Here is an 18919-nt window from a genome sequence, read left to right on the forward strand (position 1 = left end):
ATTCAGAAAAGACGTTATCTCTTGGGAGTACAAAATTTGAAGATTGTGGTTGTGGGGGGGGGGGGGGGGGGGGGAGGGGGGAAGAAAACATGCTGCCAAGTCTCTCATCAAGAGAACACAAGAATGCCAAAATTACGAAGAATTGGTTAGCAAATGGACTCCACCTTCTCTACTATAATGCTTCAATTACTATAATCCTGAGTAAAGTCAGGATTATAGATAAACAGAATGATTTTAATCCAATCAGAACTGGATAACAATGAAACATCGAACAGATGATGTTTTATAAATGTAGGCTGGTCAAGTTCAGTCCGTACTGTGTATTATTACAAACAACCAAAGCAGCTTGGGAGCATATGGGCCCTGTTGGAGTTTACCACAGCAACACCTCAGCTAACCACCTGACTTGTCAACCAGTCAGCACCTTTTTCTCTTGTAGCAAAAAGTAAACAATTGATGGAAATTTGGCATTATGTTTTCCTTGAGGGGGAGAGAGAAAGAGCCTCAGCAACATCTTGCATTTCAGAGAGATATTAATTCATAACAAGGATATGTTATCCAAAATATTGCCTCCAAAGCATCTCAAATCAGCAGGTCCGCACCGAGACAGACTTTGGTGAACCAAAACAAATATGGCTAGTTTATTTTCAAGAGTTGCCCTGACCCAAAAAACATTATACACTTGTGAGATAGTGTAGTGGAAACATCAGTGAATTTGCAATTTAGAAGCAGTGGTAAACACAGTGGGGAAATTGGTTCAAACCCCACCATGACAGTTGGTATAGTTTAAAATCATTATTTATCTGGAACTGAAAACTAGTTTCAGTAATGGTGACAAACATCTTAAAAATACATCTAGTTCAATCGTCTTTTAGGAAAGGAAATCATTCTTCCCAGGTCTGGGTGTGCGTCATTCCAAAACTCCAACAATGTGGCTTTTAATTACCCTCAAATGGGTAGGCAAGGCATTCAGGCAAAAAAAGTGATGGGCCACAAATATTGGCCTTTCCAGTAAAATCCCCTTCCCATCAAAAGAATAAACAAAATAACTCATACTAAAACTTGGAATTTTATTTAATCTTCAAACTCAATATTCTTCTTCTTAACTATTGCTGTTAAGAGAACTTGACTAACTGAATTCTGAAACAGTAGGAAAAATACATTATAAAGTAGAACACTGCATTTACAAAGGTTTTAGTGCTTTGCTGTTCTGTGCACCATGGTGCCCATGCTGTGCTAAAGTCAATACCTCCTTACACATTGCCATGTTAAAACATCCTCTTTAAAAACACTTTTTATGGCTCCCAAAAGCAGTGTTACACAAACAAAAGGACAGCATACCGTGCAGTTATGAAAACATTTGGACACAATTGCCAGCACTAAAGAGTCTAACAACTAATCTCCATTCATGACCTGCACATTGTTGCCCTGCCACCTTTCACCTACAGCTCAAATCATTCTTCCAAGTTGACAGCAGTCAAACCACGAAGTAAAATACTCCTGAAACAATACCAAGCAGATTCATGCAATTGATCATGGCAAACTCAGAGGAAAACCTTGGGTTTAGCGCAAAAACTGAATTTTAAAGGTACACTTCAGTCTGATTCATGCAGAGTTAGCCTCATTACTAACCTGAACAGATGGCAGCAGTAACTGCATAAATAACTAGCCCCCAGCATCCCATCTGTACACCAGTGTTATAGTTCCACAGCTCAGTAGAATTGGGAGGACCCTGTGAAGAAACAAATTGAAGAATCTGATTAGGCCAACAGTAACATTAGCAACAAATATTAGCATTTGCAGTTCATTAGCTGAATATGCATTGCTATTGCTTCAACATACATACCCTACAACCATGAAACTGAAGTGTGTGGTGGAGGTGGGGAGGGGAAGGCAGATGCACAGAAAGGAAGATACTAAGCTTCAGGGCAACAGGTTCATATCAACATGAAGCTACGAATAATGCGAATCTTCACACGTATCTGTTTTAAGCAAATTTGGCCTTTAAGAGAAGCTTATACTTGAAACTGAGACTCTCCGACTCCTTGGATGCTGCGTGACTAGCTATGCTTTTCTATCACCACCGTGACTATTAAAAATCAAGATTTGGAGTATGTCGAAAATCTAGTAAAACTGTTTTCTAAACAACCTTATCCTATATTCTGTTGATTCTAATTTTTCCACATACAGAACAAATACAGATTTCATTAGTTGCGAAATTATTTTGGAAACTTAGCTATGCATTCACTGTTTGGAAGTTCTCAGGGGTAGATACCTGCAAATGAAAGAATTATTTAAACCACTCCCTCTGCAAATCAATTGGAATGGCGGAGGAGCCAGTGCAGGAGAGAAGGGTTTAAAAGTAAGTTTGCAGATGACACCAAAATTGGAGGTGTAGTGGACAGCGAAGGTTACCTTCGATTATAACAGGATCTTGACCAGATGGGCCAATGGGCTGAGAAGTGGCAGAGGGAGTTTAATTTTAGATAAATGTGAGGTGCAGCATTTTGGGAAAGCATTTCTTAGCAGCACTTATACACTTAATGGTCAGGTCCTAGGGAGTGTTGCTGAACAAAGACCTTGGAGTGCAGGTTCATAGCTCCTTGAAAGTGGAGTCACAGGTAGATAGAATAGTGAAGGCGGCGTTTGGTATGCTTTCCTTTATTGGTCAGAGTATTGAGTACAGGAATTGGGATGACATGCTGCGGCTGTACAGGACATTGGTTAGGCCACTGTTGGAATATTGCGTGCAATTCTGGTTTCCTTCCTATCAGAAAGAGGTTGTGAAACTTGAAATGGTTCAGAAAAGATTTACAAGGATGTTGCCAGGGTTGGAGGATTTGAGCTATAGGGAGAGGCTGAACAGGCTGGGGCTGTTTTCCCTGGAGCGTCGGAGGCTGAGGGGTGACCTGATAGAGGTTTACAAAATTATGAGGGGCATGGATAGGATAAATGGACAAGGTCTTTTCCCTGGTGGGGGAGTCCAGAACTGGAGGGCATAGGTTTAGGGTGAGAGGGGGAAGATATAAAAGAGACCTAAGGGGCAACATTTTCAGAGAGGGTGGTACATATATGGAATTAGCTGCCAGAGGAAGTAGGGGTGCTTGGTACAATTGCAACATTTAAAAGGCATTTGGATGGGTATATGAATAGGAAGGGTTTGGAGGGATATGGGCTGGATGCTGGCAAATGGGACTAGATTGGGTTGGGATATCTGGTCAGGATGGACAGGTTGGACCGAAGGGTCTGTTTCCATGCTGTACATCTATGACTAAAAGGGCAATCCAAGATGAAGAATAAGATTTTAAAAATGTGGCTGTAATATCTGCTCCTTTTGAAGGTATTTTAGGTATGGAGCAGATTTCCTCAAATTCCAGGAGTAGTAATTACTGTTTTAAAAGCTGTGTATTGTTTTGGAACTTGAGAAAAAAGATCAAAACAACGACACTTTAAAAAAGGAGGAAGAGACAGAAAAAGAAACCTACACTGCTGTCCGACATAGCAGTGAGTCTGCACAGCTACTGCCTTTGCTTTTTGAGTTCAATTATTCCTGGTCATGGGAGTGTCCAAGAAAAATTAACCAACCGCAAAAAATCACAGCTGACCTCAGAGGAACCTGTGTGGGAGAGCTTTCAGCACAGAAACAGATCAGTGCAAGGTTATTATGTGCAACCTTGCTGACATTTTATTTTAAGAATCTGCAATAGATTATATCTGCAGTAAATGTGTTTGGTTACAAATCTTATCAGATCACCTGGACTGGCTGGAATGGCAGTTAGAGGCAATGAGGAATTTACAGGGGCAAGGGGTGTGATGAATGGCAGTTATAGGAAGGGAGAAAAACCACAGACACAATCAGGCAGATGGGTTCCCTCCAGGAAAGGTGGAGGTGGCAGATAGCCACAGGAGATTCCTGCACTATCCCCATCTCAAACAAGTGTGCTGTTTTGAAAAATGTAGATGTTGATGGACTCAGGGGATTGTAGCATGAACAGCCAAGTCTCTGGTACCGAGACTGGCTCTAATGTAACAAGGGATCTATTGTGACTGAAGATTCTCTAGTCAGAGGCACACAAGTCTCTGTGGCTGATCGTGAGAAATCAGAATGGTTTGTTGCCTCCCTGGTGCCAGGATCAAGAATATCTCAGAGCGCAGAATATTGTCGAAGGGGAGGGGGACCAGGAGGTCATTGTAAACATTGGAACTAACGACATAGGAAGAAAAAAAAGATAATATTCTGAAGGGAGAATATATGACGTTAGGCTGAAACTTTAAAAGGAGGTCCACGAGGGTAGTAATAGAAGGCTAGAACAGATGAATAAGTGGCTGAGGAGTGCGCAGGGGGAAAGATTCACATTTTTCCATCATTGGAATCTCTTTTGGGGTAAAGAAGAGTGACCTGTATAAGGAGGACAGATTGCATCTGAATTGGAAGGGTACTAATATACTGGCAGGGAGATTTGCTGGAGCTGCTTGGGAAGATTTAAACTAGTAAGGTGGGGTGGGACCCAGGGAGATAGCGAGGAAAGAGATCAGTGAGACTGGTACTGTTGGGAAAAGGAGTGAGTCAAACAAACATTCAGGGCAGGCAGGAACAAAATAGAACGAGGTAAGACTGAAATTAAACTGCAATGCAAGAGGCCTAATAGGGAATGCTGATCAACTCTATGGTTAATAACTGGAATATCATAGCAATTACAGAGACGTGGCTCTGGGATGGACAGGACTGGCAGCTTAATGCTGCAGGATACAAATGCTATAGGTGGGATAGAAAGGGGCACGAAGGGAGGGAGAGTGGAGTTTTTGATTTGGAATAACATTATGGCTGTAGATTAGGGAGGATATTGCTGGGAATGAGGGGGACGTTATTTGGGTGGAACTGAAAATAAGAAAGTGATGATCCCCTTATTGGGATAGTATTACAGATTCCAACCCCCCCAGTAGTCAGCAGGAAATTGAGAAACAAATATAAGGAGATTGCTTATCTGTAAGGGTGGTAACAATAGAGGATTTTAACTTTCTAAGCATAGACTGGAACTGCAAAGTCTTAAGGGTTTAGATGGAGATGAATTTGTTAAGTGTACACAACAAAGTTTTCTTTAGTATGTGGATGTATCTTCTAGAGAAGGCACGAAACTTGACCCACTCTTGGGAAATAAAGCAGGGCAAGTGATTGGGGTGTCAGTGGGGGAACACTCTGGGGTCAGCAACCATAATTCTATAAGTTTTAAAGTAGCGATACAAAATGATAGACCGGATCTAAAAGTTTAATTGGAGGAAGGCCAATTTTGACTGTTTAGACAAGAACTTTCAGAAGTTGATTGGGGTGGATGTCCGCAAGTGCAAAAAAGGGACTGTTGGAAAATGGGAAGCCTTTCAAAACAAAAAAAAGGGATAACCTGTTCGGGTGAAAGGCAAGACTGGTAGGTGTGGGGAATGCTGGATGACTACAGAAATTGAGGTTTTGGTTGAGAAAAAAAGGAAGCATATGTCGGTCTTAGACAAGAGAGATCAAATTAATCTTTATAAAGATAGGTGTATACCTAAGAGGGAAATCAGGACGGCAAAAAGGGGGCGTGAAATAGCTTTGGCAAATAGGGTTAAACAGAATCCAAAGGAAAACTGTAAATACATTAGGGACAAAAGGGTAACTAGGGAGAGAATAGGGCCCCTCAAAGATCAGCCAAGATAGCCTGCGTGGAACACAGAAGATGGAGAGATACTAAACAAGTACTTTGCATCAGTGCTTACTGTGGAGAAGGACATGGAATGTGGGGAAATATCCAAATCGCAGAGGTGATGGTACTGGATGCCTTAAAATGCATAAAGATGGATAAATCCTCAGGATGCAATTTTGCTGTGACCCTTGCAGAGATATTTGTATCATGGATAGTCACCGGTGAGCTGCTAGAAGACTGGAGGTTGGCAAATGTGATGCCACTGTTGAAGAAAAGGTGGCAAGGAAAAGCCAGGAAACTATAGGCCGGTGAGCCTGACATCTGTGGTGGGCAAGTTGTTGGAGCGAACCCAGAGGGATAGTATTTATATGTTTTTGGATAGGCAAGGACTGATTAGTGATAGTCAACATGGCTTTGTGCATGGGAATCCATGTCGCACTAACTTGATTGCATTTTTTGAAGTAGTAAGAAAGAGGATTGATGAGGGCAAAGTGGTGGACATTATCTATATGGATTTCAGTAAGGCATTTGACAAGGTTCCCCATGGTGGACTGGTTAGCAAGGTTAGATCTCACGGAATACAGGGAGAACTAGCCATTTGGATACAGATCTGGCTCGAAGGTAGAAGACAGAGGGTGGAAGAGGGGGGTTGCTTTTCAAAGTGGACACCTGTGACTAATGGTGTGCCATAAGTATTGACGCTGGGTCCACTGCTAAATAGTTGCAGCTAAATTTTCAGTTAAAAGCTTTGAATGCAATTATGTTCATAGATCATTTGTTTCCCTCTTTTCCTGCTTTCAATCAATCTACAATACTTACTAACTACTGTGGTTGCAACGTCCAAAAGATGTCCAACAAAACATCATTGCTCCTTTCCCAATTCACTGATATTAGATTACTTACTGTGTGGAAACAGGCCCTTCGGCCCAACAGGTCCACACCGGCCCCCCGAAGCGCAACCCAACCAGACCCATTCCCCTACATTTACCCCTTCACCTACCACTACGGGCAATTTAGCATGGCCAATTCCCCTAACCTGCACATTTTTGGATTGTGGGAGGAAACCGGAGCACCTGGAAGAAACCCATGCAGACACTGGGAGAATGTGTGCAAACTCCACAGTCACTTGAGGCAGGAATTGAACCCAGGTCTCTGACGCTGTGAGGCAGCAGTGCTAACCACTGTGCCGTGGTTTAAATTCTGTTGCAGATGTTTGGGGGGGGGGGGGGGGGGGGGGGGGGGGTGGTGGGAAAGCTCCGAGATCATAGGAAAACGAAAGCAAATTAAGTGATCTTATATGGTCCATATTTCAGATACAAGTCAGTTTCAGCTTAAAAGGGAACATACAACCTGCTGTAAGTAACCAGTCAAGTACCCATTTTAAAAAATAAATTTTGCTTTCTGTAAGAAAACTGCTGGGAGGTTGAATGAAAAATTGCATACATCTAATGTGGCTGAGCACAAAGTCTATCCATTAATTCTTTTACAGTACACTTCGTTGATGTTTGGATATTGTTACAAGTAAAGGTCAAGTCACACATTTGTATTTCATCCTGTTTTCTTAAACCGTGACTGTTCATACTCTGGCTTTCCTTATACTGCAACATTGAGAATAATAAAAGCTGAAGGATTAGTCAGTGGTTACAAAAACAAATACGGATGGAATATTGTCCAATAAAATTTGTATTATTCCAAACTCCAATATTAAACTATAAATCATCTGGATATAGCACTAAAACATTTCGAAGTCCATATTTACAAACATTTTAGCTTCAGGTTAAATGAAAAATTAAACCACCCTTTCTTTTTCTGCACATTTCCAATTTCACCCGATTAAAATACATGGCTTCCCAAACAAAGGGCAAGTAAATGACAAAGAAATAAGGTCTTAGAAACCAAAAAGCTACAATTATAATATAAGCCATAGTATGATGCTTTTGGTGAGCATTGCTAGGATTCCTATATCTGCTGACAACTCCTGCCTGCATTTTTCATTTCTTTCAATGAAATGGATTAGATATAGAACAGTACAGGCCCTTTATGTTGTGCTAACATTTCATCCTACTCAGATCAAATTAACCTACATACCTTTCATTGTATTCTTCCATGAGCCTATCCGAGAGTTGCTTAAATATCCCTAACATATCTGACTGAGTGGTGGGTGCATGGAATGCACTGCCAGTAGTGGTAGTAAAGAACCTACTGCTGACACCTTCCTTAAACCACCTTAAAACTAAGCCCCCTTGTGACAGCCATTCCACTCTGGGGGGGAAAAAGGTCTCTGGCTGTCCACTCTGCCTCTCCTCATCTTGTAGACCTCTATCAAGTCACCCCTCATCCTTCTTCCCTCCAATGAAAAAGCCCTAGCTCCCTCAACCTTATTTCATAAGACGTCCTCCAGTCCAGGCAACATCCTGGTAAATCTCTGTATCCTCTCTAAAGCTTCCACATCCTTCCTATAATGAGGCAACCAGAACTGAATACAATATTCCAAGTATAATCTATGCATTGATATGCATTGTACTATCCAATAATATCCACATTAAACCCATTCTCTAAATGGTTCCATTGGACTTCAGTTCCAAACTAGCAGTAAAAGAACTCAAAATTTCCAATCTGAAATTATGTAAAATGATTTGAACCAAATTCTAAGAACAGAAATGACACTTGGCCCTGATGAGAGATTGAGATTTTTTTTTTAATATCATTACTCTTCTTCCAAACACTGAATATTCTGTACTTGTTAAGCCAAATAGAGACTTAGTGATATCTTGCATATTCAGAATATCAAGCATGAATAGGAAGAAAACGGTTCAATTACATTAACTTACTTTTGGATCGCCTCTATAGATGACCTGTCCCATGAAGTCGGTGTAGAAAACTGCAGCTCCAATCATTGCAAACCAAGTTACAAGGTGGCATACACAAAGCCTTAACAGTTCCTTTGGCATTTTCAGCATGGACAGCCATAGAAGCTTTACAGTAGTCTCAGTCTCTCCTTCCTCACTGTCTGTATCACTGCTTGAATTGGTCACACCACTCTGGTTACGCAATCTCTGTCGCTGCCTTTGTCTCTTCTGTAGATCATACAGATCATTCATACTCCGTGAGGATTTGATGAGGACAATGGCATTGGCACGACGAAAGCGGTAACGATGAGAACCCATCTTGCCATAGTATGAAAAAGTGTGAGATGGCTGTCGGTAGAACATGTGCCGTCGCCTGCGCATGGAGCTGCTGGTGGTTGATTGCTTCATTCCAATTCTGGACATGTTATGACTAATATTACCATTGATAAGATCATCAGCACGTCCATTTGCCATTTTGGAATCAATCTTCAGATCAGACTGAGAAAAATCTTCATGTTCATGTTCCCTGAGCAAAGCAGACACTTGATTGAACCTGGACATCAATTCCTGATTATAACTTTTGGATAAACTTGAAGAAGAGTGACACATACTATCACATTGGTCCTGAAAAATAGAAGGTTCAATGTCCCGCAAAAAGAACAACTCTGGTTCAACTTCTATTGTTGCATCAGGCATGTGCAAAACAGAGTCACTTTGGCTCCGTCCAATATTTACATCTAGGAAGTTGAGATCGACATCTTGCACAGAGGTGGTTTCATGAGGGAAGACTGAAGCAGAGAAACACCCATCCTCATGGGCCACATCAAGCTGAGGGATAGGTGGGAGACTGTCATTTATTTTGACAGTTGATCGTATCTCAGTTTCGTCATCAATGCGATCTTGTTGCGGGTTATATTGCTCTTCTTCAATGCTGAAAAGATGTAAAGCAACAGATACAGAAAAGATGATGGATGCAAAGAAGAAGAGGACTTGTTGTTGTGATCTGAAGATCCGCCCCAAAGTGGTTTGTGTCCAATCTAAACCACCCAACATGTAGCCAACAGCTCCACCCAGACCTAGGGAGAAATTAAAGATGGACACCAATTAAGAATCTTAAGCAGAAGTCTATAAACAACATGTCTTTTTAAAAAGATTTCACACTCTTCATGAATGCAAATATAGTGAAAATTCTCAAATCCTGTTAAAATCTCTTTGGAAGAGGGTAAAGACATTTGGCTTTAGGGGAAAAAAAAAAGGAATATGGGGAAAGTGGAACGACATACAAGGTCAGCATGATTATATTAAACTATAGAGCAAGGTCAGCAGGCTGTATAGTCTAATCTTGCTCATTACTTTCAGAACTTAAAGATTTTTATAATCCAGCCCAAAAGTACCATATTCAATTTTTTCAACACATCATTTTCATAAATCAACCTTTTCACTGAGAAACAGACAACTGATTCTTTAATTGGCTCAGGTTGCATTTATTCAGACAATCCATTTCAGATTTTTTTCCACCATGAGTGTTGCATCGAAATTCCAAACTCAAATCGGTCTCCAGGTTAATGGCATATGTCAAACAATTTATGTTTAGTCAGTCTATCATACTGCTAGAGTTTTGAATGTTGATGAAATCTCCATGACTTTGTTCAACTGTAATCTCTACCTAAGCTTCCTTCTTGGAGTTCAGACATCCAATTCCTAGCTCTTCAATTGTCTGTGTCTTTTAAAGACAAAGCAAAGAAAGTCTTAACTCCAATAAAGTTAATCAAGTTGTAGAGTGCAGCTAATTAGGAGACAAGTACACTATATCCTCTGCCACTGGCCATGGATTTCACCATTTTATCCACTAACATTCCTACATTTCTCTTCCACACCATAAGAAAATCCAAACATTTTACTTGAGATATGGAAATGTGTATTTGAATGACAGAGGACAATTATGAAGGCCTGACTTGCATTTCTACTTACATTTATATATTGTTCAAATGTTTTTAAAACCTAGAGGTTTGGAATTGGCTGTTGCTGCACAATTTCTTCAAAAGATGAAATGCAAAACAGATGGAAGTGTCAAGTGACATGAAAATACAGGTTGTTCTGTTATAACACATTGTCAACCTGAATTCACTACAACGAGATTGATGATGAATTGGGGACACTGTTCCTACAGTCCAAATTTTTAGAAGTGTGCTGGCTGCCATGGGAACACTGCACCAACACTAAGCGCTGTTTCTAAAAAGTGTGATTTCTCTATAACGTAGGGTTGCACAGGAACTCAAACATTGCTTTTATAAAGTAAACTAAGTGGTTTCACATGAGGTCTGAAGCTCAAATCAGTTTCACCCAAAAGACAGGTAAACTTGGACCCTGGTGTATGCAAATTGGCTCCTCTGTTTCTTGCTTTACAATCAAGTCAACATCAGACACTGAGGCAATATATAATTGAATATTGAAATTGATTCTTAGATTAAATGATTATTTTGAGTATACTTTTAATACAAAACTCCTTTAGAAAATCCTTCTCCTACATATTCAACTGAAGCAAATTATCAGGGGGGCCTTCAAAACTAGCAATTGAACAAAAGGAACATGAAAATTCTCCACTCAAGGGTGATTTGTACTTAATTATACACGTTACTTTTGCATCCAAGTGAATCAATTACGCTGTTCAGATCAAAATTAAGAAAAGTTATTTTCTCTTTGCATTTTAAGAGATAAACTTGAAAAGAAAAAGACTAAATGCAAACCTGCAGAAAAGGCATGGATATTGAGTGCCAGATCTTGCTCTTCAGTGTCTGCCACGTCCAGCAAATAAGCTCGGATTGGTCCCTCTGTTGCATCTGCGCAAAAGTCCAATATTACTACACCTAGAACAGTCAGGACTATACCAATTGGCTGACGGTCAGGGATGTCTCCAATAGCTAGACCTGAGGAGCAGAATTGCTAAAAGTAAAACAGGACTGCAAGAAACATGTTTGAATTAAAGTTAGTTCATAATCTTCAGTTTCCAAAATGGAAACGTTTCAATACCACTCGATCATTTTAAAACACTTGTTAAAAGTCAAATTTGTTAGAACAGCGAGTGAAATTGTTTTGGTAGAGATAAACATTTAGATAGTCTCAGATTACTGACAAGCAAATAATTATTAGTGAAATACCTTTAATGCTCAGGATACTGCTAAACTTTTAAAACTCTCAAGCAGAACATATACTATGAAGTATCAAGTTGTACTTTGATAGTATTTAAAATGAGACACATGGTAAAGATTTTCAAGAATCTATTAAGTTTTATTAGGACTCATTAATTGAGACTAATTTCTAAAACAAAAACCTTACCTTCCAAATATTTAGAAGTCCATTAGAATTAGTAGTTTTACAAACAAAAGATGCTTCTGGAGAAGCCAATAGGAAGGAGAAACGACCACTAAACCACACAGGAGCAGTAGTAGGATAATGGTATAGTGGTAATGCCATCAAACTCGTAATCCAGAGCCCTCAGGATAATGTGAAGACATGGCAGCATGACAACATGGCAGATAGTGAAATCTGAACTCAAATCTGGAATGAATAGCTAGTCTAATGGTGACCATACAACCACTCAATTGCCATAAAAACTCATCTGATTCACTAATGTCTTTCAGGGAAAGAAATCTGCATCCTCACCTGATCAGGCCTAACTGGCTCCAAATTCACAGCAATGTGGTTGACTCAACTGTCTAGGGCAAAAAAACACTAGCTTAGCTGGCAGCACTCAAAATAGTCATTCAGCTTGTCAAATCTGCTCTGTCATTTAAGGAGATCATGGCTGATCTGGTAGTCCACAATTCCACTTTTCTGCCTTATCCCCATAACTAATTAAAAATCCATCCATGTCAGCCTTGAATATAACTCAAGTCTGCCTCGACAGCTTTGCTAAATACTTCCACAGATCCACTACCCTCAGAAGAAATTCCTCACGTTTTATACAGGTTACCTCTTACTTTGAGGTTATGCTCTCTAGTCCTAGACTCTTCCACAAGGGGCAACCAACATTTCAGCATCTACTCTGTCCAGTCCACTAAGAATCTTGTATGTGTTTCAATGAGGTTGCTCCCTCAATCGTCTGAATGCCAACTAGTACAGGTCCAATCTCGCCATCAATTTTGACACTGGAGAGCTCAAGTTAATCTGAATCAAAAGCACCGGAATTGTTGCTCCTTTACACACTTAAAGTAGAATTTGCTGAATGTTCCTTATTTTTATGTAACAATTTCTGCTTGAAGAATTTATCGGCTAGAGATTTTTATTAAGACATGTCTAGTATTTCTTTGACCCAAGATTTTGCAATTTAAGTCTTTATATCAATATTGATAGCCTGGATATTCTAAAATCTTGTTTACCTCCATAAATCTAATGCAGTGTGAACCACTGATTTTTAGATTAGATTACTTAGATTAGATTAGTGTGGAAACAGGCCCTTCGGCCCAACAAGTCTACACCGACCCACCGAAGTGCAACCCACCCATACCCTTACATTTACCCCTTTACCTAACACTACGGGCAATTTAGCATGGCCAATTCACCTGACCTGCACATCTTTGGACTGTGGGAGGAAACCGAAGCACCCGGAGGAAACCCACGCAGACACGGGGAGAACGTGCAAACTCCACACAGTCAGTCGCCTGAGGCGGGAATTGAACCCGGGTCTCTGGTGCTGTGAGGCAGCAGTGCTAACCACCGTGCCGCTTTTAGAACTAAGCTGACACTAAAAGTAAATGCTTATATACAGTTTAAAAATGAATTTCAGAACAACTCAGAGACTGATTCTTAACTATCAGGAAAGCAATTTTAAACCACAGAGCAATAAGTGCATATTTCATCTTATTACTGACAAGGACATGAAAAATGCTTGTCCTAGAGTGTTCTTGCACATTTGAAAAAGTGTTTACTTGTTTTAAAAAAGTTGTTTCTTCTAAAGACCATAACAGGAGGCGTTTTAAAGATTCAAGTCTGATATGAGCATAGTGTTCCAATAATAAAGGATGCGGACTTGTACTCTTCTGACAACTGCTTGAGAAATCTTTTATTAAAAAGGAAAACAACAGGAAACGTTTCCTATGAATTGCTTCCTACTATTTTTCTCCTGTGAAAAGTTGGATTTATGGAATGCCCGAAGCATGTGAATGAATCAAATTGAAATGACCAACTAGACAATTTTTTAAATGCACTCTTTTTTGATGAATAACCACAATTCATTGTATGACCTAGGCAAACCTGTTCCTATGTGAGAAATTAGCAGGTTACTGATAAATTAAGTACTTCAACTTATTTCTTCTCTGCAGAAAGAGTTTTGGGTTGCTCCATTAGTCTATGGGAGTAGAGGCTTGGGACTTTCTGCAAAGCAGAGTAGCCAGCAATACTGGAAGTTTTTGGATTAAGCTCCAATATGAAGGTAAAACAGGACTCCAATGAAAAGATTTATTGTGGGTCTGAGTAAGGTTCTAAAACAGGGATTGTGCTACTATACAAGAACCTGCACTGGAAAAAGATAGTACCTCCCTTATATGTGAGGGTATCAAAAAAAAAGTGTGCATCTTGACCCAATCAAAAATCATATCAACTCTCAAAATCAATGATCAAAGTTAGCTGACTTGAAACCATTCTCAAATGCCTGTGTAAACTGAACTAATTGTGTTCAGATTATCAGAGTACTATTTCTCTCAACCTTTGGTCCATGGATCACACACAAGAACATTCCAGATGGCCTAAAATCTGCTTTAGTGATGTATGAATTTAGAACTCATTCAAAAGAGACCGTGCAAAAAAACAAGTGAAAAATGAGTGGGAGGCAAAGGGAAAAAATGGTGAGACTGAAAAAAGGACACTAGGGCTGGTCAGGATGTACAAATAAGTTATTTAGGGATTCCAGGGACATAGTGTTTGAACTCTGTGCTACGTGCACATGGAAGAAAGGGAATCGCTGCTGAGAATTCATTTTTAGAAGAAATGAAGTTGTGTTTTAACAAAATGCATTTAAGTCTTTCCAGAGAAAAATAAAATCAGCCAATTTCATTGCAATGCAAAGTTTTTGCTGGTCCTCAAAAATACCCTGCAAGTTTTTTTTGTGGCACAGCAATGGATTTCAAAATCCATTCATCAGCAAATTGATTGATGCACTCAATAGCACAGTTTACAAGGCTCATTGCTGGTGGAGTAATATTGCTGACAACCAGTGACAAGCTTAAGAGTTCTGACTGCCAAAGTAAAATCTTCATCCAGCTCAAGGAAAGCTCGATTGAGAAGATGACAAAGGAAGAGTTTCAAAGACTCCCTGAAGACTTACATCAACAACGCAACATAGATGTCAATGCTTGGAGACCCTCATTCATTAGGAACGGACTTCGAGGCAGTTCCTGTATGAAAGGACAGATTTCTTAGAGAACACCTAGTGGCAAAGGAAGTATGGAAAAGGAACTTCAGTGATCCTAAGGTCCAGTTCCACCTCCTGGAAACATGTGCCAAATGAATGGTCAGAGATGTACCTTTAGGATTGCAAGCAAGGACCCATACGACCTACAGCCAGAGATAATTTCCTCAGTGGGCAATCACATCTGCTAGTGAGTGTCAGTTCAGAGTGCTGATGGAAACTGAGTGCAAGCCAAACCCCAAGAACTATTTTCTTGAAGTTAAGGGGACAATGTAAGATACAGTTAGAGGGAGAGTTGAGAAGAGAAACAGCATAAGAGAAAGGGAACAAAGGAATTGGTGAGGGGCAGCATGGCAATATGCAATAGAGGGAGAAGAGAAGGGAGGAGGAGGAGAGGTGGTTAAGTTATAAAAGCAATAAGAGACAGTGGACCAGGACAGTGAGGGATAGTGGCTGAGAGGAGGAAACAGCAAACTCATTTTTAAACCCACACTTCCACAAGAATCCAAAGTCACTTAAACCCCAATGCTTTAGTTGTAATTCACATTGGGCTGACATTTTATTGTCTGGCTGTTCTAAACCAAAAGACAAAAATTAGCTGCATTAGACTTTGCTGCTGGGTACTAAGCAATTGCTATTATTCATTTAAATTATCAATTCATTACCTCTGAGTATTTTTGTAGTTCACATTTACTGCCATTTTTCTGAAGCCTTAAAATGATTTAATTAAACTGAAGTTGAAGTATGGGAAGATGTACAACCTGTGAAAACTTTCATTTACATTTATGACAAAGCATCAAAGTATTACCAAATAGTTATGACAACCCTTCAGAATAATTCACTGCTTTCAGAAAAGATACTTGCAATTTTTATAGAAACCACAGGCTGTTTGGCTCAACCAGTCTGTGAGCATTTATACTTCACACAAGTCCCTTCCCATTCCACCCACATCATTGAAGACTTGCAGCAAATTTTTCTAAATGCCTTTTCTATTATAATTTAGATTTATTTCTAAGGCAGCCAAACCATTTATTTTAACTATTTCCTGTAGTGAGTTCTACATGCTATGTGCAAGTAAAGACATTTCTCATTTCTAGTTGGTTTTAATACCAACTGCCTTCTATTAAAAGTTCCCATCCAATATTAGAAACTTGCCCAAGGTGCAAAATTATGCAGCTCAAATCAGGACAAATCCAATCCAGCCAATCACGTTTCATTAACAATGCTGTCATTAGTAGTTGTACAGCAGTAACTTGCCCAGTGACGTTCAATCTTGGTACCGCTAGACACTGTTTATGACCTCATTACAAAGTTAATCCAAACATGAATGGAAAAAAAGGAATCCAAATGACTGAGGCAATGAAAGACTGCCTTGACATCAAGGTAGTATCTGACTAAGTACAAAATAGAGGGGTCCTGTGAAAATTGAAGCCAGTGGGATTAAGGGTAAAACTTCTCCATTGGGTGAAGTCAAAGGAGGATGGCCAATTTTTCAACCCTAGGCCATCACTACAGGATATTTTCCATTAATCTGTTCAGAGATATTCTGGAGCAGGTGAGACTTGAACCCAGGCTACCTGGCTATCACTGCAAAGCTAGACCCAACTATCTTCAGTTGCATCAAATGACCTTCAATACTTCATAAGGTCAGAATGGAACCCTCTTGCAGCACAGTGTAGAGTCCTTACCCTTGGACCAGGAGTCCCATGTACAAGGCCCACCTGTGCCAGAGGTGTTAACATGAGCAGGTTGATTTAAAAAAAAACTTTTTCTACAGTACTGAATCTAAGGTCAGAATGAAGGACCTTCTTGTGGCTTAAGTGGTGGCGTTCATACCCTAGATTGAGGGGCCTGGGATCAAGTCCCACCTGCTCCAGTATAACATCTGAACAGGATGATCAGAAAAATAGGTTAAATAAAAAATATTAAATTTTGACCTTAAGAATGGAGTCTGTGACAATGTTGGTCCTTAACTTTAGGGTCTGAAAGATCCAGGTTAAAGTCCCACCATTTCAGAAGTACGACAGATCATCACTGAACAGGTAGATTAAAAATATCACAAGTTCAGATTTTATGGCTCTTATGGCACAAGAGTGTCCCTGCCTCTGAGCCAGTAGGCTAGAGTTCCAGTCTCACCTGCTGCAGTAGTAATGTCCTTGAACAGGTTGATCTGGAAAATCTCAACAAATTGCTCTACTCGTTTAAACTGTAAAGCAGTGGAAAGATGCAGTTTAAGCATACAGCCTAATATTTCCTAATTAGTCTCAGTAAAGTGGAACATCACAAATACCCATAAAGGTCAGAATTTAGGGCTCTTGAGGCAGTGATAAGTGTCCTTTCCTCTGGGTCTGAAGGCCCAGATTTAATTCCCACCTGCACCACTGGTATTTTATAACATCTGATCATGTTAATTGGAAGACATTTCATCACTTGTTTTGATTGCTTCAGGGGTTCATGACAGCCAGTAGTACCCTCTCTCTAGGTCATGAGGTCCTGGTTCAAGTCTAACTTGTTCCAGAGGTATGTCCAAATAAGTCTGACCAAGTTGATTAAACATTACTTGATTCCTTGCTCAAGATTCTGAAGTGGATCTGGAACCCACCATAGACTGTCAGAAGTGAAACCAAAATCAACTCACTGAAGCTTTGCATCTGAAAACAACAAAGATCAGAATTTTAGTTGAAATTTGCCCACATTAGGTGCACTAAGTAAAAATATTGTCAGAATTAGGGCCTTGTGGCAGTACCCCAGGAGGCCCAGATTCAAGTCCCAACTGCTCCAGAGATGCATCATAATATCTCTGAACAGGTTGATTAGAAAAACACAAGATCAGAATTAGGGATATTTGCTGCTGATTGCATCATGTTCAGTGACATAAGTACTCAACGCCCCTTTCATTAATTTGAAATGTCATTCCTCCACCATGGATGGTGGTAGCAATATGCACTATAACAATTCACCAAGGTTCCTTCAGCAGCATTACCCCGACCTGCAACCTCTACCAGCAAAGGCAAGGGCTGCAGACACACGGGAAAACCAATGATAAGTTCCTCTCAAAGCCTCAGGCCAACCTGTGAAACAATGTTTCAAATGCAAAATTTCATTTTTACCTAGGACAGATCCATTTAAGAATAGGGCAACCCCAAACAGAACTCCAATACAAAGAGCCAGGATGAAAGGTCGCCGACGGCCCCAGGTCAAGGTGCAGCGGTCACTTGCAGAACCAATCAGAGGAGTGAAGATCAACCCCAAGATCGGGCTAAGGAACCAGGTGAGACTGTAGTATTGTTCTGGAAGACCTGCAAGAATAAAATGGGAATCTTCAGAAGATAGTTTGTAAGTGCAGGTTTTCGTTTTCTTCCAACACATCTGATTCTCTCAGCGTGCACCCCCACATTCAATTTACAATTATTACCTTCCACTCACCATCTCAAATCTGTTGTCACATAACCTTCCCTCATTTGCCATTCAGACACATCACTACTTTATTTCCCAGTTCTATAGAATAAAATTCTTAAGGAGAATGCAACTAGTAGCAAACATTTACCAAATCAGAGTCAATATGGATTCGAAATAAATATTTTATATAAATCAATTGCTGACTGACTACTTTGAAAAGAAAATCACAGTGGAAAAGTGCAATAAAATATCAAATTGCACAAAGGATATTTGTAAGATAAAAGGGTTATCCCACAGATGCTGCCAGACCTGCTGAGTTTTTCCAGCAATTTGATCTTATTCAGATTAAATCTTAGGAATCGTCAAGGAACTGAAATGAAGGAATGAAATTAGTGTTGCTGTGCAAGATTACTTATTCATAGGTTTATGGATGCTTATAGCACTTATTTCCTCTTCCACCATCCTCAAGTTAAAATTTGTACAACTCAGGCTTATAAAAACAAAGTACATTCAAGCTATTAAAGCTGCAGTTTAAACTAAATCTCTCTTTTGAAAATCCTCCATGGTAATTGCGTACAATAATTGAT

The 18919-nt window shown here is 39.9% G+C and overlaps 1 protein-coding gene across 3 annotated transcripts in view; it reads right to left on the reverse strand.

Annotated features, from left to right (window-relative positions):
- Positions 1-18919, reverse strand: part of LOC140476942 (solute carrier family 45 member 4-like) — a 73185-nt gene that overhangs the window by 4895 nt on the left and 49371 nt on the right. For all 3 annotated transcript variants that reach the window (XM_072569933.1, XM_072569931.1, XM_072569932.1), the window contains exons 3-6: positions 18044-18232; positions 11275-11454; positions 8510-9603; positions 1633-1732 (exon numbers count right to left, since the gene is read on the reverse strand). In XM_072569933.1, coding sequence (XP_072426034.1) covers positions 1633-1732; positions 8510-9603; positions 11275-11454; positions 18044-18232 — 1563 coding nt within the window. The remainder of the gene's footprint in view (positions 1-1632; positions 1733-8509; positions 9604-11274; positions 11455-18043; positions 18233-18919) is intronic.

Source organism: Chiloscyllium punctatum, chromosome 5, assembly GCF_047496795.1.
Source record: "Chiloscyllium punctatum isolate Juve2018m chromosome 5, sChiPun1.3, whole genome shotgun sequence".
Classification (NCBI taxonomy): domain Eukaryota; kingdom Metazoa; phylum Chordata; class Chondrichthyes; order Orectolobiformes; family Hemiscylliidae; genus Chiloscyllium; species Chiloscyllium punctatum.